Consider the following 26,679-nt stretch of genomic DNA (forward strand, 5'->3'; position numbering starts at 1 on the left):
CATGTTTGTAAAAACAGTGAGGCTGGCCCTTTTATTCTTCCTATTTTTCACCTGGTTCATCACTCCAGCTGTTAGCCCTCTGTAGCCAAGGGAAGCTAACAGGCTACAAGCCCAATGTTTCCCCCGAGCTGAAGAGGAGGAAAGGAGGACAACGCTCGGGTGTTATGTGGCGGAAAAAGAAACGCCGCCCACACTCGCCACCATCATCACCGGGAATGTGAGGTCCATTTGCAATAAGATGGACGAGCTAACGGCGCTAGCACGGCGCCAACGGGAATACAGGGAATGTAGCATGCCGCTGTTGACGGAGACCTGGCTAACGGAGCAAACACCGGACTCTGCCGTCGCTCTGGACCATATGTGTCAAACTCAAGGCCCGCGGGCCGGATATGGTCATTTTATATTATTGTTACTAATGGCCCGATGATAACACAATAAAGCACAGATCCCATAATTCCGCGGCAATCAGGACAAGTGCTTGTTGCTGCAAGCTATTGCCAAGCTAGCCCCTCATGATGCCGAGGAGAAAAGTTGATTCTGAAAACAGAGCCTTTAAAAACCGATGGGAGGTCGAGTATATGTTTCCTGACATTGCCGGTAAGCCCGTTTGTCTCGTTTGTGACGCTAATGTGGCTGTATTGAAAGATTTTAATCTAAGACGGCAGGCACTATGAAACAAAACATCTGGATAACCTGAAAGACCTGAATGCAGAGCAGAAGATACAGAAGGTAGAAGAGTTCAAGAAGAAGCTGACATTCCAGCAGACGTTTTTCACCTGTGCAAAATCACAAAGTGAAGCTGCTGTGAAAGCAAATTTTATCGTGGCATGCAGAGGAGATCGCCAAAGCACGTTGTTATTGCTGAAAAGCACAAATTGGTTTTATATTTGCAAGTTTTGTTTTGCAGCATGTTCATATTTCTATCTTGTATCATTTTGACAGGAGATATTTTTATGGAGAGTAAAATCATTTGGGATATTTAAAATTCTGTTTTTTTATTTAAAATGACATAAAAGCAAAGAAAATCAAACGTTTTGATTTATCATTTTAATGTTTACTTGAAGTCCAAGCACTGCAGGTCCACCAGGTTCTGCAACGGTGTCGTCAGACTGTTGAACAGTCAACTTAGCATTCCTCTGGGCACTTTGTAAATACTGTTTTTGTTTCCTGCACTGTGTACATACTTTATCACTGTTGTACTTTATACTTATCTTATTTCCTATTTATATAAAAATGTCACTTTTTATCCAGCCGAAATATCGTTTCTTTGTTGAGAGCCGTATGCAACGAAATTTGGTTTTGGGTGCACCAAGTGTTGACAAAATGACAATAAAGTCTAAGGTCATAACTGTGTGTGACGCTGTGTCATAAATGTGGAAAAAGTAACCACTTGTCAAAGGTGTGTCGGGGAGGCTCGGGGAAAAATAGCCAATGTAAAACGAAGACTGTAAACAATATAGAAAAAGAAATGGGCTGGCCCATGAAAAAGAAAAGTCTGGACAGTAAACTGGCCAATGAGGGACAACATCAGCAGAGTGAATGACACTGTAATGGTCGGAGACAAAATCCTAATACCCGAGAGCTTCAGGAGAGTCATTTTGGAGAAGCTGCACCTTGCACACCAAGGCGTGCAGCGTACTAAAGCTAAAGCAAGAAAAGTCCTTTACTGGCCTGGCACGAGACATAAAGACAATGGTGGGAAAATGTGTGCAGTGCCAGCAGCTACAGCCCAAACACCAGGCTGAGCCACTCATTCCACACCAGGTTCCTGAACTGCCATGGATGAAAGTTGGAGCTGACATCTTCGAGGCCTTGCAACGTGGCTTGACGATTCCGCGGCAGCTCGTCACTGAGCGTGTCTGGATGTGCCTTGCCGCATCTTTCCCCTAATGTACGTCAACACGATTTGACATTTGAGATGGAACTGACTGAGCTAGAAAACTGCCCATTTCGTTTTGTTTTCTTGAGAGCGCTTGTGCGCCCCCACGCGGATTGCAGCCATATTACACACAGCAAAAAACCGGCCCTTCTGGTAATTAATTATGTGAAGTTGCAAGACAAAAGCAAAAGTAAGTCTAACTTCGAGGACACGCCCTGAAGAATCGCTATGGGATATCAATCAGCATGATAGAAAGTCGTTGAAGTAAAGTAGCCCTTCGTTTGATCACTCGCAGGCCAAAGTGGTACGTATGGATGGATGGATGGATGGATGGATGGTTGACTTTTGTATTTGATGTGTATGTTTTGTAAACCTACTAGGGTGACGAGATAGACCTGTTTTTTCTTCATGAGTGTACGATGACACAAATGACATGGTGTCTGCATGGGTACCAGTAGCACTGACATTTGTGAGTTTTTGGGCGTTTATTTATGTATTCATTTATACTGTATTTATTTATTTATTCATTCGTTCACATTTATTCATTCATTCACATTTATTTATTTATTTACTTACTTATTCCCCGCCTGCTGCCCGATGACTGCTGGGCTCCAGCACGGCCCGCCCGCCCGCCTGCGACCCCCGTGGGGACAAGCAGTATAGAAAATGGATGGATGGATATTCATTCATTCACTCACATACTTCCTTGCGACCCTGGCCAAAGCACGGGAATTTTGTATCCAACGCTTCCGTGAGCGTGCATTTTGGTTTCGGCATTGTTTGTAAACACTCGCTGTAGATTGGCCAGCCCACTTCGTAGCAACGTGAAATGGAATGGCATGTACATGAATTATCGTTGAGGCAGACTAACAAAATCCCGGACCAAACAGTTTCCTTTGTCTCACCAGTTCTACCAGTTCGACGGTATGGCTGTGATGTAAAAGAAAGCTAAGCTCCCAGTAAACAGAAGAACTCTTGTCTCCTTTGCGAACAAACCGGCTTCGGCTAATTGCACCGCAAAGACTCTTTCCAATTGATCAAACGCAAGATCCATTTTTGAAAGAGCGCGGTGCGTGCCCTCAGCTCGTCCACGAGATCTTGGGAGGGCGGGATCTGCGCTGCGGCTGCTGGACTCGCACGGGAGGACGGCTGGCTGGGGGAGCGTGGTCTTGTCAGCTCAACGCTATTTTCGGACTGCTTCAAGTGATCCCTTTGCGTTCAGGTTCATGTGCGAACGATGGCTCTGGATATGAAAATCAAGGGCCTGTTGTTGAAAACGCTGGAAGACCTGGGGCAGGACGACTTCAAGAAGTTCAAGTTTTATACGGACCTGCCCGAGAGCGTCAAAGAAAACGCAGACCGGATTGACATCGCCGCACAGCTGATGAACAGGCACGGCAAGAACGCGGGGGAGAAGACCATCGAGATTCTGGAGAAGATCAACAACTACAACCTGGCCAAGAAGCTGCGCAACGACCTGCCGCAAATCACAGGTAAGGTGAACGAGGCTTCTGGTGGGGGAAGGGGGGGAGGCTTTCAGAAAGCAGCTTACCTGAAAACTCTCAGGTGATACAAATGATGGCAATAGCTCTGGCCTCCTTCACTTGCCTCCTTGAGGTCTAAAGACGGTTTTGCGACACGGGATCTCCTTCTGCGCCCTCAGGTAGCATCTCCTCAGTGGATAACGAGCAGATCGGCAAATTCAAGCGGGAGCTGCAAGAGAACCTGCGGAAGATCTACCTCCACGTTCCCGAGGGCAACACGATGTACAGCCAGCAGGAGCCTTTGGAGAACGTCTACACCAAGCTCAACATTACCCGCAGCGTCGTCGGTCTCCCCGACAAGCAGCACGAGGTCCTTCAGATGGAGATGTGCGGCGTGGCCGAGGAGGAGTCCATCCAGCCGTGCGACATCTTCCAAAGCCAGATGCCCCTTCGCACGATGCTCACCGTGGGCTTCGCGGGCATCGGGAAGACTTTCCTGGTGCGCAAGTTTGTCCTGGACTGGGCCAGCGGGGAAACCAACACAGACGTGGACTTCATCTTTCCCTTTGCCTTCCGCGAGTTGAACTTGGAGGAGGAGAAAAGCTTTTCGCTGGCGGAGCTCATCCGACTCTTTGTCTGGGAGAGCAAGGCCATCAAGTTGCTGGACCACATCTTGGTCAGTCTGCAAGAGTCGGACAACTACCAGTCCAGCGAGATCAAGCTTTTGTTTGTGCTGGACGGCCTGGACGAGTCTCGCCTCAAACTGGACCTGAGCGACGAGCGCAAGAAGCGCCTGGATGTGACCCGAGCCTACCCCGTGGAGGTGCTCCTGGCGCATCTCATCAAGGGGAACCTGCTTCCCTGCGCCCGGGTTTGGATCACCACGCGGCCCCAGGCGGCCCACGACATCCCGCCGCGCCTGGTGGACGGCAGAACCGAGGTGAAAGGCTTCAGCGACTCCCAGAGGCTGGACTACTTCAGGAAGAGGTTCCCCGGCGAGGAGGACCTCATCAAGCACATCCAGAAGTCCCGCACCATTTTGATCATGTGCCACTTGCCCATCTTCTGCTGGATCACCGCCACCATTCTCCAAGACTGTCGGGATGCCAGAAAGGAGCTGCCCGAAACCCTGACCGAGATGTACACAGAGTTCCTGCTCTATCACCTGGACAAGTCCAAGGAGCGAGACAGCCAGAAGAGCACGGACTACGTCAAAGCGCTGGCCAAGCTGGCTTTTCACCACCTAATGAAAAAGCAACAGATCTTCTACGAGAGGGACTTGCGGGAAAGCGGCTTGGATGACCCGCAGGAAGCAAAACACTCGGGAGTCTTCACCGTGGTCTTCAAGGAGGTACCCCCGCTCAAGAAATACCAACGCAAGATGTTTCAGTTCATCCACCTGACTGTCCAGGAATATATGGCCGCTCTTTACGTAATGATGAGCCTGTTCCAGGACAACAAGAACGTGCTGGACGATTACATGTGGACGCTGAAAGGCCTCCTGTTGTTTTGGAAGCAGAAGCAGCTCACTTCGGTACACGAGGCGGCCATCCGCTTGGCCTCCGAGAGTGAGGGAAACCTGGACTTGTTCCTCCGCTTCCTGCTGGGCCTCTCCTTGCAGTGCAACCAGGATCTCCTGGGTGAGTTGCTGAAGGTTCCTGAGAACTACAGACACAGCAAGGCAGAAACGGTCCGCTTGATCAAGCGACAGATGAAGTGGAATTCTCCCGAGGAGAACATCAACTTGTTCTACTGCCTGAAGGAGCTGAAGGACGAGTCCCTGCTGGAGCAGATCCAACAATACCTAAATGAATTCCGGCGGGACCCTGAGAACGTACCTCCGGCCATGTGGTCGTCCCTGGTCATCTATTTGCGGGCTTCCGACGAAGTCATGAGCTGCTTCCATCTCCGGAAATACGCTCCGTCCGAGAAGGGGCTCCTGATGCTGCTGCCGGTGGTCAAGGCTTCTCAAAAATCAGTGTAGGTGCCGTCGAGCCAGCACGCTGAACCGGCCGCGCACATGTCAGCAGCCCAAACCCTCTTGTCTTCTCAGGCTCTGGAACTGCAAGCTGAGCAAGAAAAGCTGCAAGGCGCTGGCCTCCGTTCTAAGCTCGTCCCGCACCCTGAGCCATCTGGATCTCAGCAGGAACGACTTGTGTGACGACGGGCTGGAGGCGCTCGCCGCCGGACTGGCAAAGCCGCAGTGCACCTTGCAAGTTCTCAGGTAAGGCTCTCCTCGAGCGGCAGAAGGCCAGCCGGCCCAAGAACCTTGGGCTTGTATCAGCCGCCCTCTTGTCTTCTCAGTCTCAGGTTTTGCCTGCTGAGCAAGAGAAGCTGCGAGTTGCTGGCCTCCGTTCTAAGCTCGCCCGGCAGCCTGAGGGAGCTAGATCTCGGCTCCAACTACTTCTGCGACGACGGGCTGGAGGCGCTCGTCGCCGGACTGGCAAAGCCGCAGTGCACCTTGGAAGTTCTCAGGTAAGGCTCCCCTCGAGCGGCAGAAGGCCAGCCGGCCCAAGAACCTTGGGCTTGTGTCAGCCGTCCGCCCTCTTGTCTTCTCAGGCTCGGGAACTGCAACCTGAGCAAGAAAAGTTCTGAGGCGCTGGCCTCCGTTCTAAGCTCGCCCTGCAGCCTGAGGGAGCTGGATCTCAGCCTCAACGACTTGTACGATGACGGGCTGGAGGCGCTCACCGCCGGACTGGCAAAGCCGCAGTGCACCTTGCAAGTTCTCTGGTAAGGCTCTCCTCGAGCCGGCCCAAGAACCTTGGGCTTGTGTCAGCCGCCCTCTTGTCTTCTCAGGCTCCAGAGATGCATGCTGAGCGTGGAAAGCTGCGAGGCGCTGGCCAAGGCTCTCCGGTCCAACCCTTCTCACCTCCAACAGCTGTACCTGTGGGGCAATCTCATCGGAGAGCAAGGAAAGCGGGCCTTGAAGGAGATCCAAAAGGATTCTCGCTGCAGTGTGAAGATCGAGTGGTAGGTTCCAAACATCTTCCAGGGTGCCGTTGAAGAAAATGGCTTCCAAAAAGTCGCTGGCGCCTAGCGCCAAAACCAGATTTGCTGACATCACATTGAATAAAGTAGAGAAGCAGACATGAAATCAATCAAAAGAAATGTTTTAATACTAACTTCATTCGGTGCACTTTGACATCTCAAATGTTTTGGGCCATATTGCCTGAATGAAGTAAGTGTTCATTCCTGGTGTTTTTCCTCAAACGCTGAATCCTTGGTTATATCTCTCTTATGTTTTGTCTAGGAGGGTTGATGTGACGCCGTTGACGACAGCCTTGGATCCTTGAGGAGAGTTCTGAGCACGAGTGGATGGATGGATGTGGATGCATGCAGAAGCTCGCGAAGGATGCCTTTCCCCTGGAGCGTTTGGCTGAGGACGCCCGCTGTCCAAACGGAAACAGCAAAGCCTGTCCTTCACGTTAGTTGCTTGATTCTCCGAGCGATGATAAGGCATAAATATTTCCACATTTCACAAATAAGACGTGAAGTCCAACACAGACGTGTGCTCCTGACACTCTCCTGCCATCCACACTCGTGGTGGGCGGGCCTTGACCCTTGACCCTCCACTTCCTCGCATCATTTGACCTGCTGGCCGACCAATGGTGAATGTTGATGCCAATAATAATTGCAATCATCATGCCTTCAATTGACTTGTTTTTGAATGCATTTTGATGACTAAAGCGCCACGAGTTGTAGAATGAACTATGAACTCTCATTATTATGTTAGGATGGAGCGTACACCTGTACGTCATTTGTTGTGCGTTTTATGCCGTATTTTGTGTTTATTGCAGTGACGTGAAGTTTTCTCATGTATGTAACTGTCAGACTTGGAGCAGGGAGAGCACTCGGATGCAGAGTGCCAACAAAAGGTCTCTCAGGCTGAAGACAGCACAAAAAACAAAAGGCACCTCAAAATGAGGGACAAAAAGGCTGGCTGAGGACAGCAAAACCCAAAAGCGCCTCAAAACGAGGGACAAAAAGGCTGGAGATAGCAAAACAGAAAGCGCCTCAAAACGAGGGAAATACGATGGCAAAAAACTAACGAAACCAAACCACAGAGCTCAGGCTGGACAAAAGGGATCTTCTAACTACCATCCCGAAGGGGATTTCTGTGACTTACGTGATCGCTAGCGTTCAAGACGGACTGGACAAAAGGGAAGAGTCAAAATGCGGGTGCGTATTATACATGGGTACAGGCTTTTTACCAGCATTGACATGCCATTTTTAGGGTGCGTATTATACATGGGGGCGCATTATACATGAAAAAAACGGTAGATCTGTATTGTCTCATAATAGAATGAGATATAAAATAAGCAAGCTCCGTGTATTTTTTACAAGTTAAACGAAACCATCCTCGACGATGTTTGACGACTGGACGGCAGTGCAATTCATTTAAATTCCAGGTTAAAAAATTTATGATGAAAATGACATTTGTTCTGCCTTTGTATTCGCGCGTCAAAACAGACACGCCGGACTAATTCCGTCGTCTCCGGCCACCTGCAGTTGTAATGACAATCAGCCGTCGACAGAGGGCAGTGTAACACAACTCTTCAATGCCACCTGAGAAATGAGTCCAAAAAGAGGAAGAGAAGTTAGGCAAGGCAAGGCTCAAGTGAAGATTCTCCTTTCATTTGTAATTCACTCAGTGTGGATGAGAACGGGACAAATGCTAACGATGCTAACACGTAGCAAGACAGAAGGCTGAGTCGAGGAAGCGCTCCCGCTACTTTTTCAAGCCTCCCTGCACTCAGGTACATTTCCTCCATGCACGCACAACACACAACACGCGCAATGTGGAATAGAAAAAGGAGGACAAATTCCCACGTGAGCATTTGTTTTTCTCCGCCATGTCGCTGCTCCTTTTGGCCTGCGTGCGCGCGTGCGTGCGTGCACGTCTCCATCTGGACGGACCGTTGCTGAGGAGAGCCACTTTGGAACTGTCAACGCCTAATATTCTATCCAGTATAGGCTAGACAACAAACTGAGGAAGAACTAGTTTTGAAGTCACAGACTCGTAAAAAGTTCAAATATTTTAAAAAGACGAACGCTAATAAAAATTGAGAGCAACTTGTCTATTTTTCGAACGTGAAGACAATTTCAGTATTGACACGTGAAGTCCATGCACAATTTGTCTTGGCGGGACGCATCAAATGATGTGCCGGGCCGTGTCTGGCCCTCGGGCCTTGGCTTTGGGCTAAGCGTAGTCTTGAAATTGTTGAAATGGACGCTGGCAGAGAATGCTGACTAATTCCTTCCACGTCCAAATGACCCAAAAATCTCAGGTGTGCTCATTTTACTGGCGTGGACTCTTGGGTGGGTGGGGGAGGGGCCGAGAGGGGTGGCCACCATGTTGCCCCGCCCCTATTTTCATCACTTGAATGGAAAATGTGGCAATTTTGGGTGAAGAATTGCCATCTTTGACGTTAAATTGAAACCTGCTCGTATTTCTGGTGGAAAAAAAAAAAGCACAAATTGGCCCGCCTCTCATTTAACCATTTTGAGCATCCGCTGCTGAAAAAAAAAAAAAAAAAAAACTTTGGGGGGAGGACAGAGAGGGACGAGCAATTTGGGAAGCTCTGACTTTCTCCTTGGGCTCACGATCCCGTTGTGGTGCTTGGCGGCGCCGGCCGGCCAGCCCCGCTCTTCTCTCCTCTTGGGGAATGTAGACAGTTGAAGGGGGAGGTGAGACGCAGCGAACGAGCGAGCGAGCGAGAGAAAAAATGACTTCACCAGCGCCACGGCTGGACTGCCCCCTTTTCCCCCCTCAGCCTCTCTCTGTCTCCCAACTTTGGATTCCGCCCTCCTCCTGAAGGATTGTGGCTGGCTGGCTGGCTGGCTGGCCGGAGCATTCAGAGCGAGGAGCGTCGCACAGGAAGAGGGTCGGTCGGTCGTTCAGTCAGTCGGTCGGACGGCGCGCCTGGAGCGGACTCCAAAGGATGGGCTTTGGGATTTAGCTTTTGCAGGAAAACAAGGGGGATCTGGCAGATGGAGCAAGCGGAGGACTCAGCAAGAAGCAAGCGATGCTTTTAAGCTTCCGGGACGCAAATTGTGGCGCCTTGAATCGCTCCAGAAGAATTAGGTACCAAAAAAAAAAAAGGGGGATTTTGCTGTAAAATAGTCAGCACACTTTCAAGTCACCACGATTTGAAGGGGTGCAGAAATCGGGAAACAGTTTTTCTTTGGATCGGACAAGAAATGCGGACGACGGATCTGTGCCGCGTATCTGGAAATTGGTGAAAAAACAGGTCCGAGTCTTCATTTGTGGGGGTTCTTTTGTGTGTGTGTGTGTGTGTGTGTGTCCTGTGCGCAGCACGCCTTGATCTCCTGTAAGTGCGCCTCGACCTCCGCAGAGACCTTCCTCGGAGCTCCTCACCATGTGGTGGCAAAGGTCCACAGCGCCTTGGACTTGTTGCCTCCTGGTCCTGTGCGTGGCCGACGTCCGGAGCGCCGCTCCGTCGCAGTCCCGCCAAATGGCGCCTTCGCCGTGGGCCGGCAACCTTTCAGAGAGCGCCGAGAGGAGAGTGGCGCGCCTCGGCGTGGCCTTCAAGCGCAATGTCCGGCAGCTCCGCGACAAGGGCGCCTGCCTGGACCTGGTCTTCCTGGTGGACGAGTCGTCCAGCGTCGGCGCCGGCAATTTTGCCAGCGAACTGCGCTTTGTGCGCAAGATGCTCTCCGACTTCCCCGTGACGGCGGAGAACACGCGCGTGGCCCTCGTCACCTTCTCCTCCAAGACCCACGTGGTGACGCGGGTGGACCACATCACGGCCCCCAAGCCGCACCATCACAAGTGCTCCCTCTTCAACAAGGAGATCCCGGCTATCAATTACCGAGGAGGGGGCACCTACACTAAAGGAGCCTTCCAGCGGGCCGCGGTGAGTCCAAAAGTCGTCCCTGAGCCAGCTCGCGGCTTGCTATGTTAGCGCAGCAACTGTTAGCATTTGATTGGAACGGCCACGCCGCCGCTGAAAACGTGTACGACTCCCTGGAGGTGCTGCAAGATGGCGGGCGGCAAAGCACATGTTGTGTTGCGACGGAACATAGCACCAAGATGCCAAACTAATACTTTGATTGGCCGTAGTAGAAGAAGACTTCATCTTCAATTGGCTTCAGCACTTTCCCTATTCTCAAAATGCTACTGTTAGAGTTCTTTGGGAGGTTACCTTGCCATGTCTTAGCATAGCGACGAGGAGCGCGTTAGCATTGGAGCAATGGAACGTGCTGTGAAACGCTTGTCGGTTGCCATCGGAGGTTTTTCCATTCAACCTGCTGTCCTGCTATATGTTAGCAGTGAGCGGCTTGCTATTTTGCTAGGTGTTAGCATTGGAGCAATGGAACGTGTTGTGAAACGCTTGTCGGTTGCCATCGGAGGTTTTTCCGTTCAACCTGCTGTCCTGCTATATGTTAGCAGTGAGCGGCTTGCTATTTTGCTAGGTGTTAGCATTGGAGCAAGGGAACGTGTTGTGAAACGCATGTCGGTTGCTATCGGAGGTTTTTCCATTCAACCTGCTGTCCTGCTATATGTTAGCAGTGAGCGGCTTGCTATTTTGCTAGGTGTTAGCATTGGAGCAATGGAACGTGCTGTGAAACGCTTGTCGGTTGCCATCGGAGGTTTTTCCATTCAACCTGCTGTCCTGCTATATGTTAGCAGTGAGCGGCTTGCTATTTTGCTAGGTGTTAGCATTGGAGCAATGGAACGTGCTGTGAAAGGCTTGTCGGTTGCCATCGGAGGTTTTTCCGTTCAACCTGCTGTCCTGCTATATGTTAGCAGTGAGCGGCTTGCTATTTTGCTAGGTGTTAGCATTGGAGCAATGGAACGTGCTGTGAAAGGCTTGTCGGTTGCCATCGGAGGTTTTTCCGTTCAACCTGCTGTCCTGCTATATGTTAGCAGTGAGCGGCTTGCTGATAACAAGACTCCTGGCCAGGCTCCATCTTCCCCAAAATTCAATCAATTGAATCCCCCTGCGAGCGAGCGAGCGAGGGTCCTGAAGCTTGCAGCCCAGGAAGTAGTAGGAAGTGGCACGTCCAGTTAGATAATCCCGTTTTTGGCCTTGTGTGGGATGACGCACGCCGACGATCGCTAATGACGTAATAATCCGAACAGGGCCAGCCATGTTTGCGCCTCTCGGGGGCTGGGATCCATTAAAGGAGGGAGACATTTTTCCAGCAGGCAGCCAGGCAGGCAGGCAGGCTCGCATGTCGAGACACGACTCTATGGTCTCCTTCCGTCTCGTGTCTTGCTCATGTCTCACTTTTGCACCCTCCCATTTAAAAAAATTTTTTTTTGCTTAGCTTGTGGAAAGAATGCAGACAGAAAATTAGGGGAGAATATAGGGAATTCTTTTTTCCTCACCCGAGGAAACTTTGACATTTGAAGACAGCTCGTCTTTTTCCGTACTTGTCCTCGTGAGACCGCGCCGTCTCGCCTTCTGGCGGACACGCGGCTTGGCTTCGGCTTTTGAGCGTCCCGCTAAAGTCGGTGGGGGGAAAGTGAGTGGGAGGAAGTGGATGGAAAAAAGCTGGAGAGGTCAAGAAAGAATGTTTTTTGTTTTCTTTGAATCTGGCTCATGCTGGAATTCGCCAGCGTGTCAACCTGCAAGGTGGGCAGTTAGCGTCGAAGGCTAACAAAGTCACGCGGGAAGGGAAGCCTTTGACGCCTCCACACAGGAAGCGGACGGCTCGCGTCATTGCTTTAACAACTCGCTAAAAATACCAATGGGCGTCGCGGCAGGCCAAACGAATAGCGCCACTCTCATTCCGGTGAGTCAGCACAATGGCTCCCTCCCCACCCCCCCCACTCTGTTTCCGTCCGGACTGAAGACGACGAGATCCGCGGTCATAATATTTGCGAGAGCGCAGGCAGGCAGCGGAGGGGGTGGTCCCAGTAAAAGTTGTTTTTTTTGGTGGTGGCAAAAGTGCACACAAGCGCTGTTGTACTTTCAAAAGGTCATATTTTGGGCTAAACGTTGCCTTGTAGCTGCTAGAGCGCCATCTTATTTATTCATTCATTCATTCCAATGAAAAGACGGCCCAGATCATTTGGAGATGGTGAAAAAAGATCTACCGTATTTTCCGGACTATAAGGCGCACCGGACTATAAGGCGCACCTTCAATGCATGGCCCATTTTAAAACTTTGTCCTTATATAAGGCGCACCATTAATGAATCATGTCAGATTTTTAATCCAAATCAAATCATTCTCCATTTTATCTTTTTTATTTCAAATTCAGACGCAACAAGTTACTTTATAATCACAAAATAATGATCCATAGTCTTTTTGATTCATGATTCATAGTCTTCAGCGGGCCACTTATGATTGATTTCATGACACAATGCTTCAGGCCAGTTTAAATTTAGGAATTTGGTCCATATATAAGGCGCACCGGACTATAAGGGGCACTGTCGAAAATTTTAGGTTTTTAGGTGCGTCTTATAGTCCGGAAAATATGGTTTATCAAAAAAATAATTGTTGAAATATATCTAGACCCAATGTAAATATAATTCCATGATTAAAGTCTATTTTTAAACTCTTTCAACTCTGAACAATTCATTGGTTACATGGATTATATCCGCTCTTTTCAAATCCGCAAAAGTTGGTGGTTTTTTTCCGATTTTTGTTTAAGACGGCAGCATCGGTGTATTTTTTGAGTCGCAGGCAAGCCTGTAAGAAAAAGGCTAGCAATTTGCTGAGCTTAATCCCGGTGCTTTTTTTCCTTGCTTTGCGCACGAGCGTCAATTTGTTCTCGTGCACGCATTGGCTGGCCAGCAGCCAATCAGAGTGATGGATTGTTTGACTGGAATTTGTTTCCGCATGGAGCAAGGTTGCCCCATTTGATTGTGGACGGTGTCAGCTTTGCCGCAACGTCCGAGGCGGCCGGAGGGAGCTCCGAAAAAACAGGGAAGCGTGGCCCAAGCGCATGCTGAGCCTGAGTGAAAATGATGGAGCGGCCACTCGATCCAATTGTTTGACAAATTCCCGCCCGCCCGCTTGCGGCTGAACGGATGCGCAATATTTTCCAGAAATTCGGGCCGACTTTCCAGCCCCCGAGCGTCTTGAGCAAAAGGACCCCGAGGTCTCCTCATTCATGACTGTGCGGATAGTTTCCATCATTTCAGACACCACCTTGCCACGTGGGGCGGCTCGGTGGCGCACTGGGGAGCACGTCCGCCTCACAGTTAGGAGGGTTGGATTCCACCTCCGGCCCTCCCTGGGCGGAGTTTGCATGTTGTCCCCGGGCCCGCGTGAGTTTTCCCCGGGCGCTCCGGTTTCCTCCCACATCCCAAGAACATGCTTGGTAGGCCCATTGAGCACTCCAAATTGTCCCTGGGTGTGAGTGCAAATGGTTGTTTGTGTCTGCGACCCCCGTGGGATGGATGGATGGATGGATGGATGGATGGATGGATGGATGGATGGATGGATGGATGGATGGATGGATGGATGGATGGATGGATGGATGGATGGATGGATGGATGGATGGATGGATGGACCTTGCCATGTGTGGGTTTTTTTGTTTTTTCCCCTGGAAAGTCAACCTTCATCTCAGACGACGGCGGCAGAGCACCACTTTGATCCAAAAGAAACTCCTCGATGTCCCGCCTTCACATCAATGCGCCGCAGTGTGCAGACCAAGCACTACTTTTGTCTAAATGTCCACTCAGCCAGATGCCACAAGATGGCGACAAAGTTGTTGAAACGAAACGAAACACCTCAACTTACTTTGACAGCGGAACGCCACAAGAGGGTGACAAAGCGCTACTTTTGTCCAAACAAAACGCGTCATCTCACATTGGCGTCGTTCCCCGGCCTCAAGAAGGCGGCAAAGCACTACTTTTGTCTGACTGAAGCTCCAAGTCCACTTGAACATAGTTCCTTGGTGCCAAAGTAGCACTTGAATTGCTCTTGTCCCAAAGAGGTCAAACGCCCGATGGCGACTGTGTCACATCGTTATAGAATGAAATGAGTCAAGTGGCTAGTTGTGCTACATCCGAGTATCCGCACCTGTATTGGGTTGCCACGATACGTCGCCGCTCCGTAGCGATCTTTGAGTTGTATCCGTGGCGACGTGCAGACAGGTCAGGTCAGCCGAGGTCAACGCCCGCGAGGCCCCGTTTGTCCCTGTCAAAGGACTTCAAGTCGGTCGGGATTAGTGGACAACCTTCAGTGTCTGGAAATGACCCCAGTTTTGCAAAGGGTGGGATGGCTCACCTGCATTCCAGACACTTTCCCCCTTGAGCACGCACGCCGCCGCCGCCAGAGGCTTAAAATAGCACAATGGCTCTGGTAGCGCATGCGGAGTTGAGGAAACTGCGCCCCCCGGCTTCCGTTGTCGTCGCTGCAGCGGGCGCTCGCCGTCAGTCACGCGTCGGAACGGCTTTGACCACGTTGACTCGCTCCCTCCCTCCCTCCCTCCCCGTGTTCTGTGTTGATGTTTGTTTACCCAAAGCAGAAAATGAGCACGCTCACTTCCCAAATGATTTCCCACATGCAGCGAGCGGATGTTGTCAAATTGCTCTGCTTCTTCTTCTTCTTGTTTTTTTTGGAGCAAAACGTCATGGGAGCGTTGCTTGCTGGCTATCGAGGCTCCCCGTCTGCATGCCTCCGAATCCCACGGTCCGCTATGTGGACGGCTCGGCCCGTTCTCTCCCACTCGGACGAGATTCGGCCCGCCTCGCAGCATCACCCCAACTAAGGCTTCGTACACCCGAAGAGTTGCTGTGTTGAAAGCGATCCAATTTGGAAGTTGCCTTAAAAGTTTGGATTCATTTTCATCCTTCAAATGGAAAGCTTGATTATATGAATGGAGAAAAAACACGTTCTTCAACTATATGAACATATTTTTAGGTTTTTCTTTTTCAAACAGACAAAAACATGGGGTAGTTTACTTGGTAAACTTGGGGCACAAGTGAAATTTGTAGCGATTTTTCTTCTTTTGTTTTGGAAGAATTTGCTTTTATTTTGTGTCATTGTTTTTTCCATTCCTCCCCCAAACTTTTAAACGCCATGACTGCAACAAAAGGCTCATATTCTTCTCAATCTTTCTGCAGACCAAACAGAAAAGTAAAAGCACATGCTGGACAGAGATTCGTCCTTGCCTTGCCTCGCCTCGCCTTGGTGTTTTTTTTGTTTTGTTTTGTAATACGCTTCAGCTGAGTTCAACGTCGTTACTTGGCACCACCAAATTGAGTCGTAGTGACCACCACCGGGCAGGCAGCAAGAGAGAATTTGAGCTGGTGGGACCCCCGAAAAAGAAAGACCGTCTAATTGTATGTTAGTTTGGGAAGCGGATCGGCGTCTGCTTTTGGAGCTAGCGCTGGCGGGCCGCCGCCTCCTCGTCTGCCGCCTGGCCTGGCCTCGTCTGCCGCGTGGAGAAATGGTGAGCGCTTGAGCCCGTTCTCCCCTTTCCCCTCCCGCTGAGGTCGGCGTTTGGAGCCGCCTGCGACCCAGGGCTGCTTTTAGTGGTCACGCGTGACGTCGGTCCATTTACACGCCGGTCCTGTCCGTGTGGCTCCAGCCCGGTCCTGCCCGCATCAACATCCTTCAAGCGTGTCAAAGGCTCAGGACGAAAAAGGACTCAACTCAAATTGAAAAATGAAAACGTGTACATTTAGCAAAGCCTTCTGGCGTGCGCGTCATGTTTATTTCGTTGTCTCGTTTGTGTTGTGTCGCCGTAGCAAATCCTGCGTCACTCCCGAGCCAACGCCAGCAAGGTCATCTTCCTGATCACCGACGGCTACTCCAACGGCGGAGATCCTCGCCCCGTGGCGGCGGCCCTGAGGGAGCGCGGCGTGGAAATTTTCACGTTGGGCATCTGGCAGGGCAACATCCGGGAGCTTCATGACATGGCCTCGCACCCCAAGGAGCAGCACTGCTACCTGCTGCACAACTTTGCCGAGTTTGAAGCGCTGGCTCGCCGCGCGCTGCACGAAGGTAACCGCCAGCCCGCCGGCCGGCGCCTCCGGACGGCTATTGACGCCGTCCGATATTTGCCAGATCTGCCCACGGGCAGCTACATCCAGGAGGACCCGTCCCGATGCGCGTCCTTGTGCCCGGCCGGCCGCGACTGCTGCGACGTGATGGCCAGCTGCAAGTGCGGCACGCACAGCGGCCGCTACGACTGCGTCTGCGAGAAGGGCTACTTCGGGAAGGGGCTGCAGCACGAGTGCGCAGGTAGTGAGCGGCGGCCATGCCAAGGTTTTTTTTGGACCGCCGCGCAGGCAAAAATCAAAGCGCACGGCCAGACGGACGAGTTCGGACCATCTGGAATGGGCCGACTCGGCTGGCCGGATCAAATAAACCAGATGCTGACCGGGACCAGATGTGCGGGCCATATTTTGCGTCGGTAACATCCAATTGTGAGATTGGCCGCCTTGCAATTAGACGCTTTGCGTGCAAGATAAGAGGCGGGTTCTCGGCAACGTTTGTAATTGCACCGTGCCTTTCCCAGCACGGGTTGGTGCATTTGCTGGGAGCCGGCCTCGCAATGTACACGGGGACCCGCCTGAATGACCGTCGCGGTCGCCATGTTGGAAACTTTTTTACCGAAAGGTCGGGAAAGGCTTCGTGCTTTGTTTTTCTTTTTCCTTCTTTTTCACTCGCCGCTTGGTAATTAGCCAAGCCTCGAGTTCAGGTCCGTTTGGAACAGCCCCATGATATGATTCACCATGAAAGATGTCTGCTGATGCATTTCTTCATTCTTTTGTCCTTCATCACTTCCTGGCGCAACAAGCCCAGAAAGTCCAACGAGGCGGCGTGTCTGCAGCCTTGCCGGACTTTGGCCCTCAACCAAAGTAGCAGACTTCCTGTTGGCGGCCGGCGTTCAGCCTCTGAGCTCCAAATGACTTGGAAGGGAAAACGCGTCAGATGTCTGCTTGCTTGAGGGCCCGCCTACAAATACCCCGCCAAACCCGTGGAGAGTTTTTCCCCGGCCTATTTTTCCAGAATGTGGAAATATGCGCGTGGGAGTGGAGTCGCACTGTTTACGAGCGCCGATATGAAATTGTCCCCCCCAAAAAAGAAGGGGTTGCTTCCACATCCTGGTTTTCATCAAGTGTTATTCAAAAAGCTCTCAGCCACTTTCTTTGAGCTGATTTGATTTTTGGGAATTTTTTGTTTTCGCAGCATGCCCACCAGGCACCTACAAGCCGGAGGCAACACCCGGAGGCCCCGGCACGTGCCTGCCGTGCCCGGACCGGCAGCACACGTCCCGGCCCGGCGGCACCTCGCTCGACGACTGCGTCTGCAAAGCGGGCTACCGGGCCGTCAACTTGACCTGCCGGGGTAATTGCAAACATCGCTCGGGCCTTTGAAAAAAAATATATAAAAATCATCATCACAATGTTTGCCCTCCGCAGTGGTTCAGTGCCCGGCGCTGTCCCCTCCGCCAAACGGCTTCTTCATCCAGAACGTGTGCAACAACCACTACGACGCGGCCTGCGGCGTCAAATGCCAGCCGGGCTTCGATCTCCACGGCACGGGCATCCGGCTGTGCCGGGCCGACGCCACCTGGTCGGGCTCGCCCGCCTCCTGTCGGCGTGAGTAGCGACTCCCTTTCCAATCTTCGGCTTGATTCTGTAATGCTTTCGGTGCTTGGCGGCGGGCGGGGAAGGAGAACTGGCCAAACTAATTGGAGTACCAATGTCGCTTCCTTCCTTCCTTCCTTCCTTCCTTCCTTCCTTCCTTCCTTCCTTCCTTCCTTCCGTCTTTCCTCCCTTCCTACCTTCCTTCCTTCCTTCCTTCCTTCCTTCCTAATTGAGCCCATGCGGCCGATTTCAAAGTCTTGATACTTGAAGAAATGATCAGGAAGTTAAAAAAAACAAAAAAACAAAGGGGTGGGGGCGTGTAGGTGGTGTTTTCTGTCAGCTTGACAAGCAACAGACAGACAGACAGGCGTTTCCTTGGAGAGCCCTCCCCCATCCTTCCCTTCCCTTCCTTCTTTCCCCCAGGCCAAAAAAGCCCAGCAAATGAGAGAAACATTGTGCGAGTTGAGCACGCCGCTCCTCACCCTTTGCTGCTCACACTTGAAATGCTTCACCCACCGCCGTCACGATATTCAGAGAACGATTTGCGCTTCCTTTCCTTTCCTTTCCTTTCCTTTCCTTTCCTTTCCTTTCCTTTCCTTTCCTTTCCTTTCCTTTCCTTTCCTTTCCTTTCCTTTCCTTTCCTTTCCTTTCCTTTCCTTTCCTTTCCTTTCCTTTCCTTTCCTTTCCTTTCCTTTCCTTTCCTTTCCTTTCCTTTCCTTTCAATTCCTTTCCTTTCCTTTCCTTTCAATTCCTTTCCTTTCCTTTCCTTTCCTTTCCTTATTTATCATTTTTTTCTTTTGTCAGCACGCTCCTGCCCGCCGCTGGCTGAGCCGGCGCACGGCACGCTCAAGTGCGGCGGCGCCTCCTACAGGGCCGAGTGCCAAGTGGACTGCGAGCGAGGCTACCGGGTGGAGGGGGAGCCCCGCCTCACCTGCCTGGCCACGTCCCGCTGGAGCGGGCCCCTCCCTCGCTGTGTGGGTAAGCCTTCCTCCTGCCAAGCCCCTTTGCTCACGCCCGTCAATTTACTAGCGCCAATTTCGCCACTTGTGCTCAAACGAATGACAACATAGCTCATCGATTCATCTCCAATTGAACCCGCGAGGCGTCATTTAGACAAAACGGGTGCTTTGCCGCCATCCGGCTGCCAAGTAACTATGTCGGAATGAAAAGGGAAAGACAAAAGCCATGGCTTCGAGTGAACCATGACCGGAGCGGACAAAAGTAGTGCTTGGCTGCCAACTTGCAGCATCTCAGCATGTCAAGGAAGTGCGTGGAAAAGAGTCCAGGAGCCCGCCTGTTGTGGGCCACGCTCTAGTCTCATTTTCAAATGAATGCGCGTCTCGCTCCGTGCTAAGGCGTCTGTCTGTCTGTCACCTGGCCAGAGAGGCGCTGCCCCCCCATCGGGCCCCTGAAGAACATCCTGGTGTCGCCCCCCGCCTGCACCAAAAGGCCGGCCTCCCCGGGCTCCGCCTGCATGCTCACCTGTCGCCAGGGATACGCTCTCCACGGAAACCGAAAGGCGCTGTGTCTGGGCTCGGGCAACTGGAGCGCCAACGTCCACAAGGCGGCGTGCAAAGGTATTCCGCCGTCCCCTCAGGTGCGTGCGTGCCAGGCTTTTACCGCCCGCGCCTCTTCAGACGTGGAGCCGCCGCGCATCCAGTGCCCGGAGAGCATGGTGGCGGAGACGGACGAACGGCGCAGCACCGCTCACGTGACCTGGGACGCCCCCGTGGCCAGCGACAACTCCGGAGAGGAGGTTCCTTCACGTCTCGGCCGCGAGCGCCGCAGCGCCTTTTTGGCTGTCTTCAAGCGTGCCGTGCCGTTCCTCCTTTAGGTGGCGTTGCAGGTGAAACCCGTCTACGCTCCCCCGCAACTGCTCCCCGTCGGAACGGAGACCATCACCTACGCCGCCGCCGACCGCTCCGGGAATCGGGCCAACTGTTCTTTCACCGTCACGGTCATCGGTGAGCGCAGAGCCGTGTCCAAATGAGCCGAGGGGGGAGTTTCATTTGGACAAAAGTAGTGCTCTACCGCCGTCTCAAAGAACCATGCCATGGAAACATACATATTGCTGCGCTGCCCCCTGCTGGACAGGTCGAAGAAAGTTTCATTTTGACGTTTTGCCGCCATCTTTTGGAATCAAGGCTTGTTTGCTGTTTTAAAGTCAAGGAACTCTTGTGTCCGTTTTTTTTTTTTTTACACCAAAAGTAGCGCTTGGCCGTCATGGCGCGAAGCCTTGTCGGGGGGTTCGGGAGCAATCGTGTAATTATAGGCTTACATTTACAGAAAGCGTCATCCCGTCTGAGTCATCCAGCCGGCTCATTCATCTCAGCAGGTGGAAAAAAAAAAAAGTCCAAAAAACATGTCTGTAATCCCAGTAGGCAAGCGGAAAAGCCTCCATGAACATTTCCATATGTGGGGGGGTTTCATGGGAAACATGAGGTTGTGCTTAAGCCTCTGACAGCAGCCGTCACTTTTTCCCCCCCCCCCTTTTTTTTCTAGACACGGAGCCCCCGGTGATTGACAGGTGCCGGTCCCCGCCCGCGGTCCAGGCCACGGACGCCCAGACGGCGGTGGTTTGGGAAGAGCCGCAGTTTTCCGATAACTCAGGTATGTCTGGCGACCGCCCCCCCCCCCCCCCCCTGCTCCTCCTCTTTTCCTCTCTGGCGATGGATAAACAAGATCTTTTCCATCGAGTGACTGGTAAAAAGGGAGACGCTCTTTCTCACCACGTTGAGAGCGAAATCAAGGAAAATTGGCGAAAATCTCTTCTCGTCAAAATGCCTCTTGTGCTGAAGTCCAAATGCATGTTGGTCACTTAATGCAAAAAAACCAAAACAACTAAAGCGGCGATTTCCGCAAAGTGTCGATATTTGCACCTGATACGCCACAGTCCCAAAATGGCCACCACCTGTCTGGAGCCCCGCCCACCCAGACGTAATTATAGGCTCCACTGAGCCAATTCCCGCCAGGGCCGTGCAACGTCAGCCCAGCTCGGTTCTGGACGTCTGCGTTTTGTTTTTGCAGGCGGGCCCGCACCCAAATGCCAGAACCAAATATAGCTAGCCGCCACTCGCCAGACGCACGCACCATACCTTGAGATAGCTTTGTGTGGGCTGGCTGGCTGGCTGGCTGGCTGTGTCTGGCTGGTTGATATCCATCCATCCATCCATCCATCCATCCATCCATCCATCCATCGCTCCATCCATCACTCCATCCATCCATCGCTCCATCCATCGCTCGCTCCATCCATCAGCAGCTTCCAAACATTGTTTTGTTTTGTCACAGGTGGGCGGCTGCGGGTAAGCAAGAGCCATTCTCCGGGTTCGCTCTTCCCGGTGGGCGAGACGCTGGTGCAGTACACGGCCAGCGACGCGGCGGAAAACCGCCGCACTTGCAACCTCACCGTCAGCGTGCGAGGTAAAGCGCCGAGGCGGCCAGCGCAGGGCCCGGCCGGCGACGCCAACCCGTCTGCCCGTGTCCAGGTACCACGTGCGAGAGGCCGTACGTGCCCATGAACGGAGAGTTTGTCTGCTCGGAGGAAGAGAACGGCGTCAACTGCACGCTGCGCTGCCAGCCGGGCTACAGTTTGACTCAGGACGCGGCGGCGCACAGCTACGTGTGTGCCCACGACGGCTTGTGGGAACCGCCCTACTCGCCCGACAGACCCGACTGCTCGGGTTCGTCGACACCCGGCGGGCCGAAACGGAAGTCGGGCTCCCCGTTCAAACTGTCTTTTTCTTTTCTTCCAGTTAACCGGGTGGCTAACAACGGGCTGAAGCCGTTCGAGATGCTGTTCAAAGCCTCGCGCTGCGACGACGCCGACTTGGTCAAGTCGTTCGCCGGGGAGTTGAAATCCAAACTGCGAAGCATGGTGAGAAGCGCCTACGGCACTCACGCACGCTCAAAGTCATCGTTGACGTCTTTGTGGTCTTTGCAGCTCCCAAACATCTGCAGCGGTGACGGCGTCGTGTGCAAACTGGAGGTCATCCCAGAAGGCAACTGTCTGGAGTACAACTACGACTACGAGAACGGATTCGCCATTGGTACGCTGGGCGAAAAGCGGGCGGGCTGGCCGGGCCGGGCGTTGCGACTGGCGATGAGCGCCTTTCCTTTCTCTCTCTCTCTCCCTCAGTGGCGGGGGGTTGGGGTCCTCAGGGAGCTCAAGACTACGCCTACTTGGAGTCGGGCTTGGCCACAGGCGTCCGCCGGCCCGCCGGGAGACGCAGCAAGAGGCACCGAAAGATCCGGGGCCCCACCCGGGACCAGAAGATCCAGATCTTTTTCAACATCACCGGTAGGAAGATGACCGATGACTTATGACGGACTGCCCACCCAAGTGGGTCGAAATGACCCATGCTAGAATCCATGTGGTTTGAATGTCATTTTGGTACGATATTACGTAGGTATTATATCTCGTATATCACGTTTGAAATATTTGATGATGCACTTTTTGGAAAAAGACGATGACAGTCGGAGAAAAATGGCAGCATTGTGAACATCCATTGTGTGTGTGAAAAATACCTGGAATATGAAAATATGAACTTTTTTTTGATGAAGATATTTAAAAAAAAAAAAACTGCTTGGATAAACAAAATTATTTGGGGCTTGTGTTTGATTTCAAAACACAACAACAAACACACACACACACACACACACACGGAACCTTGACAAAAAAATGCTTTTGCCTTTCCCCCAGCAAGCGTCCCTCTCCCGTTGTCGAGGAACGACTCGGCGGAGGTGGCCAATCAGAGGCGGCTCCTGCGAACCCTGGAGCAGCTGACCAATCGCCTGAAGCGCACGCTGGCCAGGCAGCCGCTGTCCACCTTCCACGTGTCCTCCGAGATGATCCTGGCCGACACCCAGTCGCTGCAGAGCAGGAAGGCTTCGCTCTTCTGCCGGCCGGGCTCGGTGCTCAAAGGAAGGATGTGCGGTAGGTGGGTCGCCGTCGCGGCCGTCGCGGCCGGCCGCCGCTGATTGCCCGTCCTTTGCAGTCCAGTGTCCGGTGGGAACCTTTTTCTCAATGGAGCATCACGAATGCGAGAGCTGCCGGCTGGGTTCCTACCAGGACCAAGAGGGTCAGCTGGAGTGCAAGTCTTGCCCAGAGGGCACGTCCACGGCCTACCTGCACTCGCGCAACGTGGCCGAATGCAAAGGTGGGTGCCGCCGCCGCCACCGCCAGCACCGCCGCCGCCTTTCTGCTTACAAGCGGCCGGCCAAAACCTCTTTCCAGGCCAGTGCAAGCCCGGCAGTCACTCCGCCAACGGCTTGGAGATCTGCGAATCCTGCCCGCTGGGTCACTTCCAGCCCGCTTACGGCGCCAGGGAGTGTCTGCTCTGTCCCGACCGGACCTCCACTGTCACCCGGGGAGCGGTGGACCAGAAGGAGTGCGGAGGTGATGGTCGGCCAGTAAAATTGGGGCTGGGGTAGACGTGGTGGACCGAAATCATTTAGTTTGAGTGCTTCCTTGACGGAGACTCTCCACGCTTGACTTGATACGGCCCGCCAGATTTCTTTTCTCCTGATTGGTGCCTCTCCTCCGCAGTTCCGTGCTCGGCAGGTCATTTCTCCCGAACGGGCCTGGTTCCTTGCTACGCCTGCCCCAGAGATTACTACCAGCCCGATCACGGACGCTCGTATTGCCTGTCGTGCCCCTTCTACGGAACCACCACGGTTACCGGGGCCACCACCATCCAGCATTGCTCCAGTAAGCGGTCCCGTTCGGCACCTTTCTCGCCGCTTGTCTCATTTTATTTATTTTTTTTTCCATTTCAGGTTTCGGCTCCAGCTTTCTTCCCAAAGAGGAGAGCGCGACGGCCGCTCCGGAGGTCATCGAGGACTACCAAGCCGGCAGCCAGGTGGGTGGCACCAACCCCCACCCGCCCCTCCTGGAGCCCGCTCCATTCTGGACTGTTTCGGCAGGTTTTCCACGAGTGTTTCCTGAATCCCTGTCAGAACAAGGGAACGTGCGAAGAGGTGGGAGCCGGCTACGTCTGCACGTGCACGCCCGGATTCACGGGTAAAGAAAGGAGAAGCTGGGAGCACCTTCCGCTTTTTTTGGCCCGACTTTGACTCCCTTCCCCGACAGGCGCTAAGTGCGAGGCGGACGTGGACGAGTGCGACTCGGCTCCGTGTCAGAACGGAGGCCTGTGTAAGGACGGCATGGGAGAATTCCAGTGTCAGTGCAAGGCAGGATTTTTAGGTCGGTTAAAACATTTTAAAAATGGACGCAGCCATTTGGCCAAGTCGGCGAAATGGTGTGAAAATGTGTCCTTCCCTCAGCAACGATTCTACTTTTTTTTTTCTTTTTTTCTTCTTCCTAGGCTCTTTGTGCGAGGCGGAGGCCAACGAATGTCTCTCATCGCCGTGCCTGAACAAAGGCGTGTGTGTGGACGAGGTCAACCGATTCTCCTGCAGTTGTGCCGCCGGCTTCACAGGTACCTTGGATTTTCCGAAGAAGCGACAAACGGCGCCGTTTTGTTTTTTTTCTGCCTTTGCCATCTGGCCTCGCTCGTGCAGGACCTCGCTGCGAAGTGGAAATCAACGAGTGTCTGTCCGACCCGTGCCAGAACGACGGCGCCTGCGAGGACTTGACGGGCGGCTACGCTTGCCGGTGCGCCGTCGGCTTCTCGGGGGACCGCTGCGAGGTGGACGTGGACGAGTGTAGCTCCGCCCCCTGTCTTAACGGCGCCACCTGCGCGGACGGCGTGGCCGATTTCAGGTGATTAGCGTTGCGTCCTTTTTCGGTTTTCCCGCTCGGCTTTGTCACGCACGGGGATGCTCGTTCCCGCTGGGCAGGTGCGAGTGCGTGGAGGGCTACACGGGTCGGCTTTGCGAGGTGGACGTGGACGAGTGCGAGCCCAACCCCTGCGCCAATGGGGCCAGCTGCCTGGATGCTCTGGGCTCCTACGCTTGCCGCTGCCTCCCCGGCTTCAACGGGACCAGGTGTGAGACAGGTACTACGGTCCGGCTCGCCGCGAGAACGTCCCGGAGAGGAAGGTTGCCGACTTTAGTTTTTTTCCCTTTCCCGGCCAGAAATGTCGGCGGCTTTCAACTTGGACTTTGAGGTGTCGGGCATCCACGGTTACGTGTTGATGGACGGCGTGATGCCGGCGCTCTCCGAGATCACGTGCACCTTCTGGATGAAGTCGTCGGACACCACCAATTACGGCACGCCCGTCTCCTACGCCGTGGAGGGCAGCGACAACGCCTTTCTGCTCATAGACTACAACGGGTCGGTGGAGCGGAGTGGGAGTCCCGGATTGCGCGCAAGGACCGAGCGGCCAATAAAACTAGCGTACGAAAAACCTCGCAGGTGGGTTCTGTACGTGAACGGAAAGGAGCGAATTACCGACTGCCCGCCGGTGAACACGGGCGGCTGGTACCACATCGGCGTCTCCTGGCGGAGCTGGGACGGCGACTGGAGGATCTACATCGACGGCAAGCCCTCGGACGGAGGCAAAGGCCTGTCGGTCGGCACCAGTATCCCAGGTGTAGTGCTATCCTCTGAACGCACGGCTACGCTTAGCTCCGCCCCGACACGCCGCGCCCGCTCGACGCGCGTCGCTTGTTAACGGCTGAAGCTCAACCCTGGGCCCGTCCGTAGGTGGAGGGGCGCTGGTATTGGGTCAGGACCAAGACCAGAGAGGCCAAGGCTTCAACCCGGTGGAATCCTTCGTCGGCTCCATCAGCCAGCTCAACATCTGGGATCGCGTCCTCACGCCCCAACAGGTCCGTACGCGACCCGGACCGGATTTTCACCTCGGCCGTGATGGTGACAGGCTTTGCGTTTCCAACCTCTTGTGAAGATCAAGGTCCTGGCCAGCAGCTGCCCCGCCTCCCACGTCACTCACCGAGGGAATGTTCTGGCCTGGCCGGACTTTCTCAATGGAGCTCTGGGCCGAGTCAAAGTGAACCTCAGCAGCATCTTCTGCGCCGGTAAGTGCTCGTGGGGCCGATGGATGGGTGGATGAATTGGGTGGGCGGATGGACGGACGGATGGACGAACGTGTGTTGGGGGGATCCATCCATCCATCCATCCATCCATCCATCCATCCATCCATCACTCGGGGGGATGTCTGTCTGCAGACTGCCCGCAGCTGGAGAACGCTGCACCGCACCTCCACGCCTCCACAATGGAGGTGAGTCCTGGCGCCCAGGTTCAGCTCTCGTGCGATCCGGGCTTCTACCTAGTGGGGGAGCCGCTTCTCCAGTGCCAAAATCAAGGAGAGTGGAGCCACCCTCTTCCCAGCTGCGAACGTAAAGAAATGCCAAAAGCCTCGTCCCGTCCAGGAATTTTGTGGAAGGAGCGATAGCTAGCATGTCCGCCGCCCTTCTCCGACAGGCGTATCCTGCGGGCCCCCTCGCCCCCTGGCGAACGGCGAGTTTCAGGGCGACGACTTCCACGCCGGCGGCTCGGTGGTCTACCGCTGCGAGCTGGGCTTTTACCTGCTGGGGGACGCCAAGGTGCACTGCTCCAACAGCGGCAAGTGGGGAGGAAATCCCCCGGCGTGTCTCGGTAGGTCACCTCACATCGGGGCACGGCACGGCACGGACGGAGGCGCAGCATGTGTACGTCGTCCCTTGTGTGCATTTCAGACGTAGACGAGTGCGCCCTCGGATCCGACTGCGACGGTCACGCCAGCTGTCGGAACACGGACGGCTCGTACACATGCACCTGCATCCACCCGTACAGCGGCGACGGCAAGAACTGCACAGGTAAAATCTGCCTCAGCCACCCAATTGAACTGATTTATTTGTTGGGGGGGGCAGTGCTTTGGCGCCATCTTGTGGC

At 53.5% G+C, this 26,679-nt stretch overlaps 2 protein-coding genes across 9 annotated transcripts in view; both read left to right on the plus strand.

The window, feature by feature from the left end:
- The first annotated feature begins 2,025 nt into the window (after positions 1–2,025).
- LOC133153306 (NACHT, LRR and PYD domains-containing protein 3-like) lies at positions 2,026–7,071 on the plus strand. 4 transcript variants are annotated; one of them, XM_061277530.1, is made up of 9 exons: positions 2,070–2,183; positions 2,260–2,348; positions 3,102–3,372; positions 3,543–5,343; positions 5,417–5,587; positions 5,668–5,838; positions 5,923–6,093; positions 6,160–6,333; positions 6,614–7,071. In XM_061277530.1, exons 2-9 carry the CDS (start codon positions 2,313–2,315, stop codon positions 6,654–6,656), a joined length of 2,838 nt encoding a protein of 945 aa, XP_061133514.1. In that variant the 5' UTR covers positions 2,070–2,183; positions 2,260–2,312; the 3' UTR covers positions 6,657–7,071. The 4 variants fall into 4 exon arrangements, with proteins under 4 accessions (XP_061133522.1, XP_061133532.1, XP_061133506.1 ...); XM_061277538.1 differs by lacking the exon at positions 2,260–2,348 and having other exon boundaries at positions 2,026–2,183; XM_061277548.1 differs by lacking the exon at positions 2,260–2,348 and having other exon boundaries at positions 2,060–2,183; positions 2,788–3,372.
- A 144-nt stretch (positions 7,072–7,215) lies between these two features.
- svep1 (sushi, von Willebrand factor type A, EGF and pentraxin domain containing 1) overlaps positions 7,216–26,679 on the plus strand; it is a 29,285-nt gene continuing 9,821 nt past the window's right edge. Inside the window, exons 1-33 of one of the 5 annotated variants that reach the window (XM_061277206.1) lie at positions 7,216–8,120; positions 9,680–10,241; positions 16,038–16,293; positions 16,357–16,533; positions 17,485–17,643; positions 17,718–17,897; positions 18,690–18,863; positions 19,268–19,462; positions 19,523–19,641; positions 19,720–19,849; positions 20,388–20,495; positions 21,174–21,305; positions 21,371–21,565; positions 21,638–21,759; positions 21,826–21,931; positions 22,021–22,182; positions 22,585–22,818; positions 22,880–23,041; positions 23,119–23,280; positions 23,431–23,592; positions 23,661–23,743; positions 23,808–23,904; positions 23,974–24,087; positions 24,209–24,322; positions 24,405–24,606; positions 24,684–24,841; positions 24,921–25,119; positions 25,201–25,376; positions 25,492–25,616; positions 25,694–25,823; positions 25,974–26,144; positions 26,230–26,403; positions 26,484–26,603. In XM_061277206.1, the coding sequence (XP_061133190.1) occupies positions 9,744–10,241; positions 16,038–16,293; positions 16,357–16,533; positions 17,485–17,643; positions 17,718–17,897; positions 18,690–18,863; positions 19,268–19,462; positions 19,523–19,641; positions 19,720–19,849; positions 20,388–20,495; positions 21,174–21,305; positions 21,371–21,565; positions 21,638–21,759; positions 21,826–21,931; positions 22,021–22,182; positions 22,585–22,818; positions 22,880–23,041; positions 23,119–23,280; positions 23,431–23,592; positions 23,661–23,743; positions 23,808–23,904; positions 23,974–24,087; positions 24,209–24,322; positions 24,405–24,606; positions 24,684–24,841; positions 24,921–25,119; positions 25,201–25,376; positions 25,492–25,616; positions 25,694–25,823; positions 25,974–26,144; positions 26,230–26,403; positions 26,484–26,603 (5,296 nt within the window). In that variant the 5' untranslated portion in view covers positions 7,216–8,120; positions 9,680–9,743. Of the gene's footprint in view, positions 8,121–8,714; positions 10,242–11,571; positions 11,967–16,037; positions 16,294–16,356; positions 16,534–17,484; positions 17,644–17,717; positions 17,898–18,689; positions 18,864–19,267; positions 19,463–19,522; positions 19,642–19,719; positions 19,850–20,387; positions 20,496–21,173; positions 21,306–21,370; positions 21,566–21,637; positions 21,760–21,825; positions 21,932–22,020; positions 22,183–22,584; positions 22,819–22,879; positions 23,042–23,118; positions 23,281–23,430; positions 23,593–23,660; positions 23,744–23,807; positions 23,905–23,973; positions 24,088–24,208; positions 24,323–24,404; positions 24,607–24,683; positions 24,842–24,920; positions 25,120–25,200; positions 25,377–25,491; positions 25,617–25,693; positions 25,824–25,973; positions 26,145–26,229; positions 26,404–26,483; positions 26,604–26,679 lie in introns of those variants that run through there. The other 4 variants (XM_061277199.1, XM_061277233.1, XM_061277215.1 and 1 more) reach the window with 4 other exon arrangements.

The sequence above is a fragment of the Syngnathus typhle genome, linkage group LG1, assembly GCF_033458585.1.
Source record: "Syngnathus typhle isolate RoL2023-S1 ecotype Sweden linkage group LG1, RoL_Styp_1.0, whole genome shotgun sequence".
NCBI lineage: Eukaryota > Metazoa > Chordata > Actinopteri > Syngnathiformes > Syngnathidae > Syngnathus > Syngnathus typhle.

Bases quoted from the DNA above. Each gene is read 5' to 3' on its own strand.
- LOC133153306 (XM_061277522.1), top strand. From the start codon at position 2,313: ATGGTGTCTGCATGGGTACCAGTAGCACTGACATTT. The intron at 2,349-3,101 runs GTGAGTTTTTGG...CTTTGCGTTCAG, and splicing joins TACCAGTAGCACTGACATTT to GTTCATGTGCGAACGATGGC. The intron at 3,373-3,542 runs GTAAGGTGAACG...CTGCGCCCTCAG, and splicing joins CGACCTGCCGCAAATCACAG to GTAGCATCTCCTCAGTGGAT.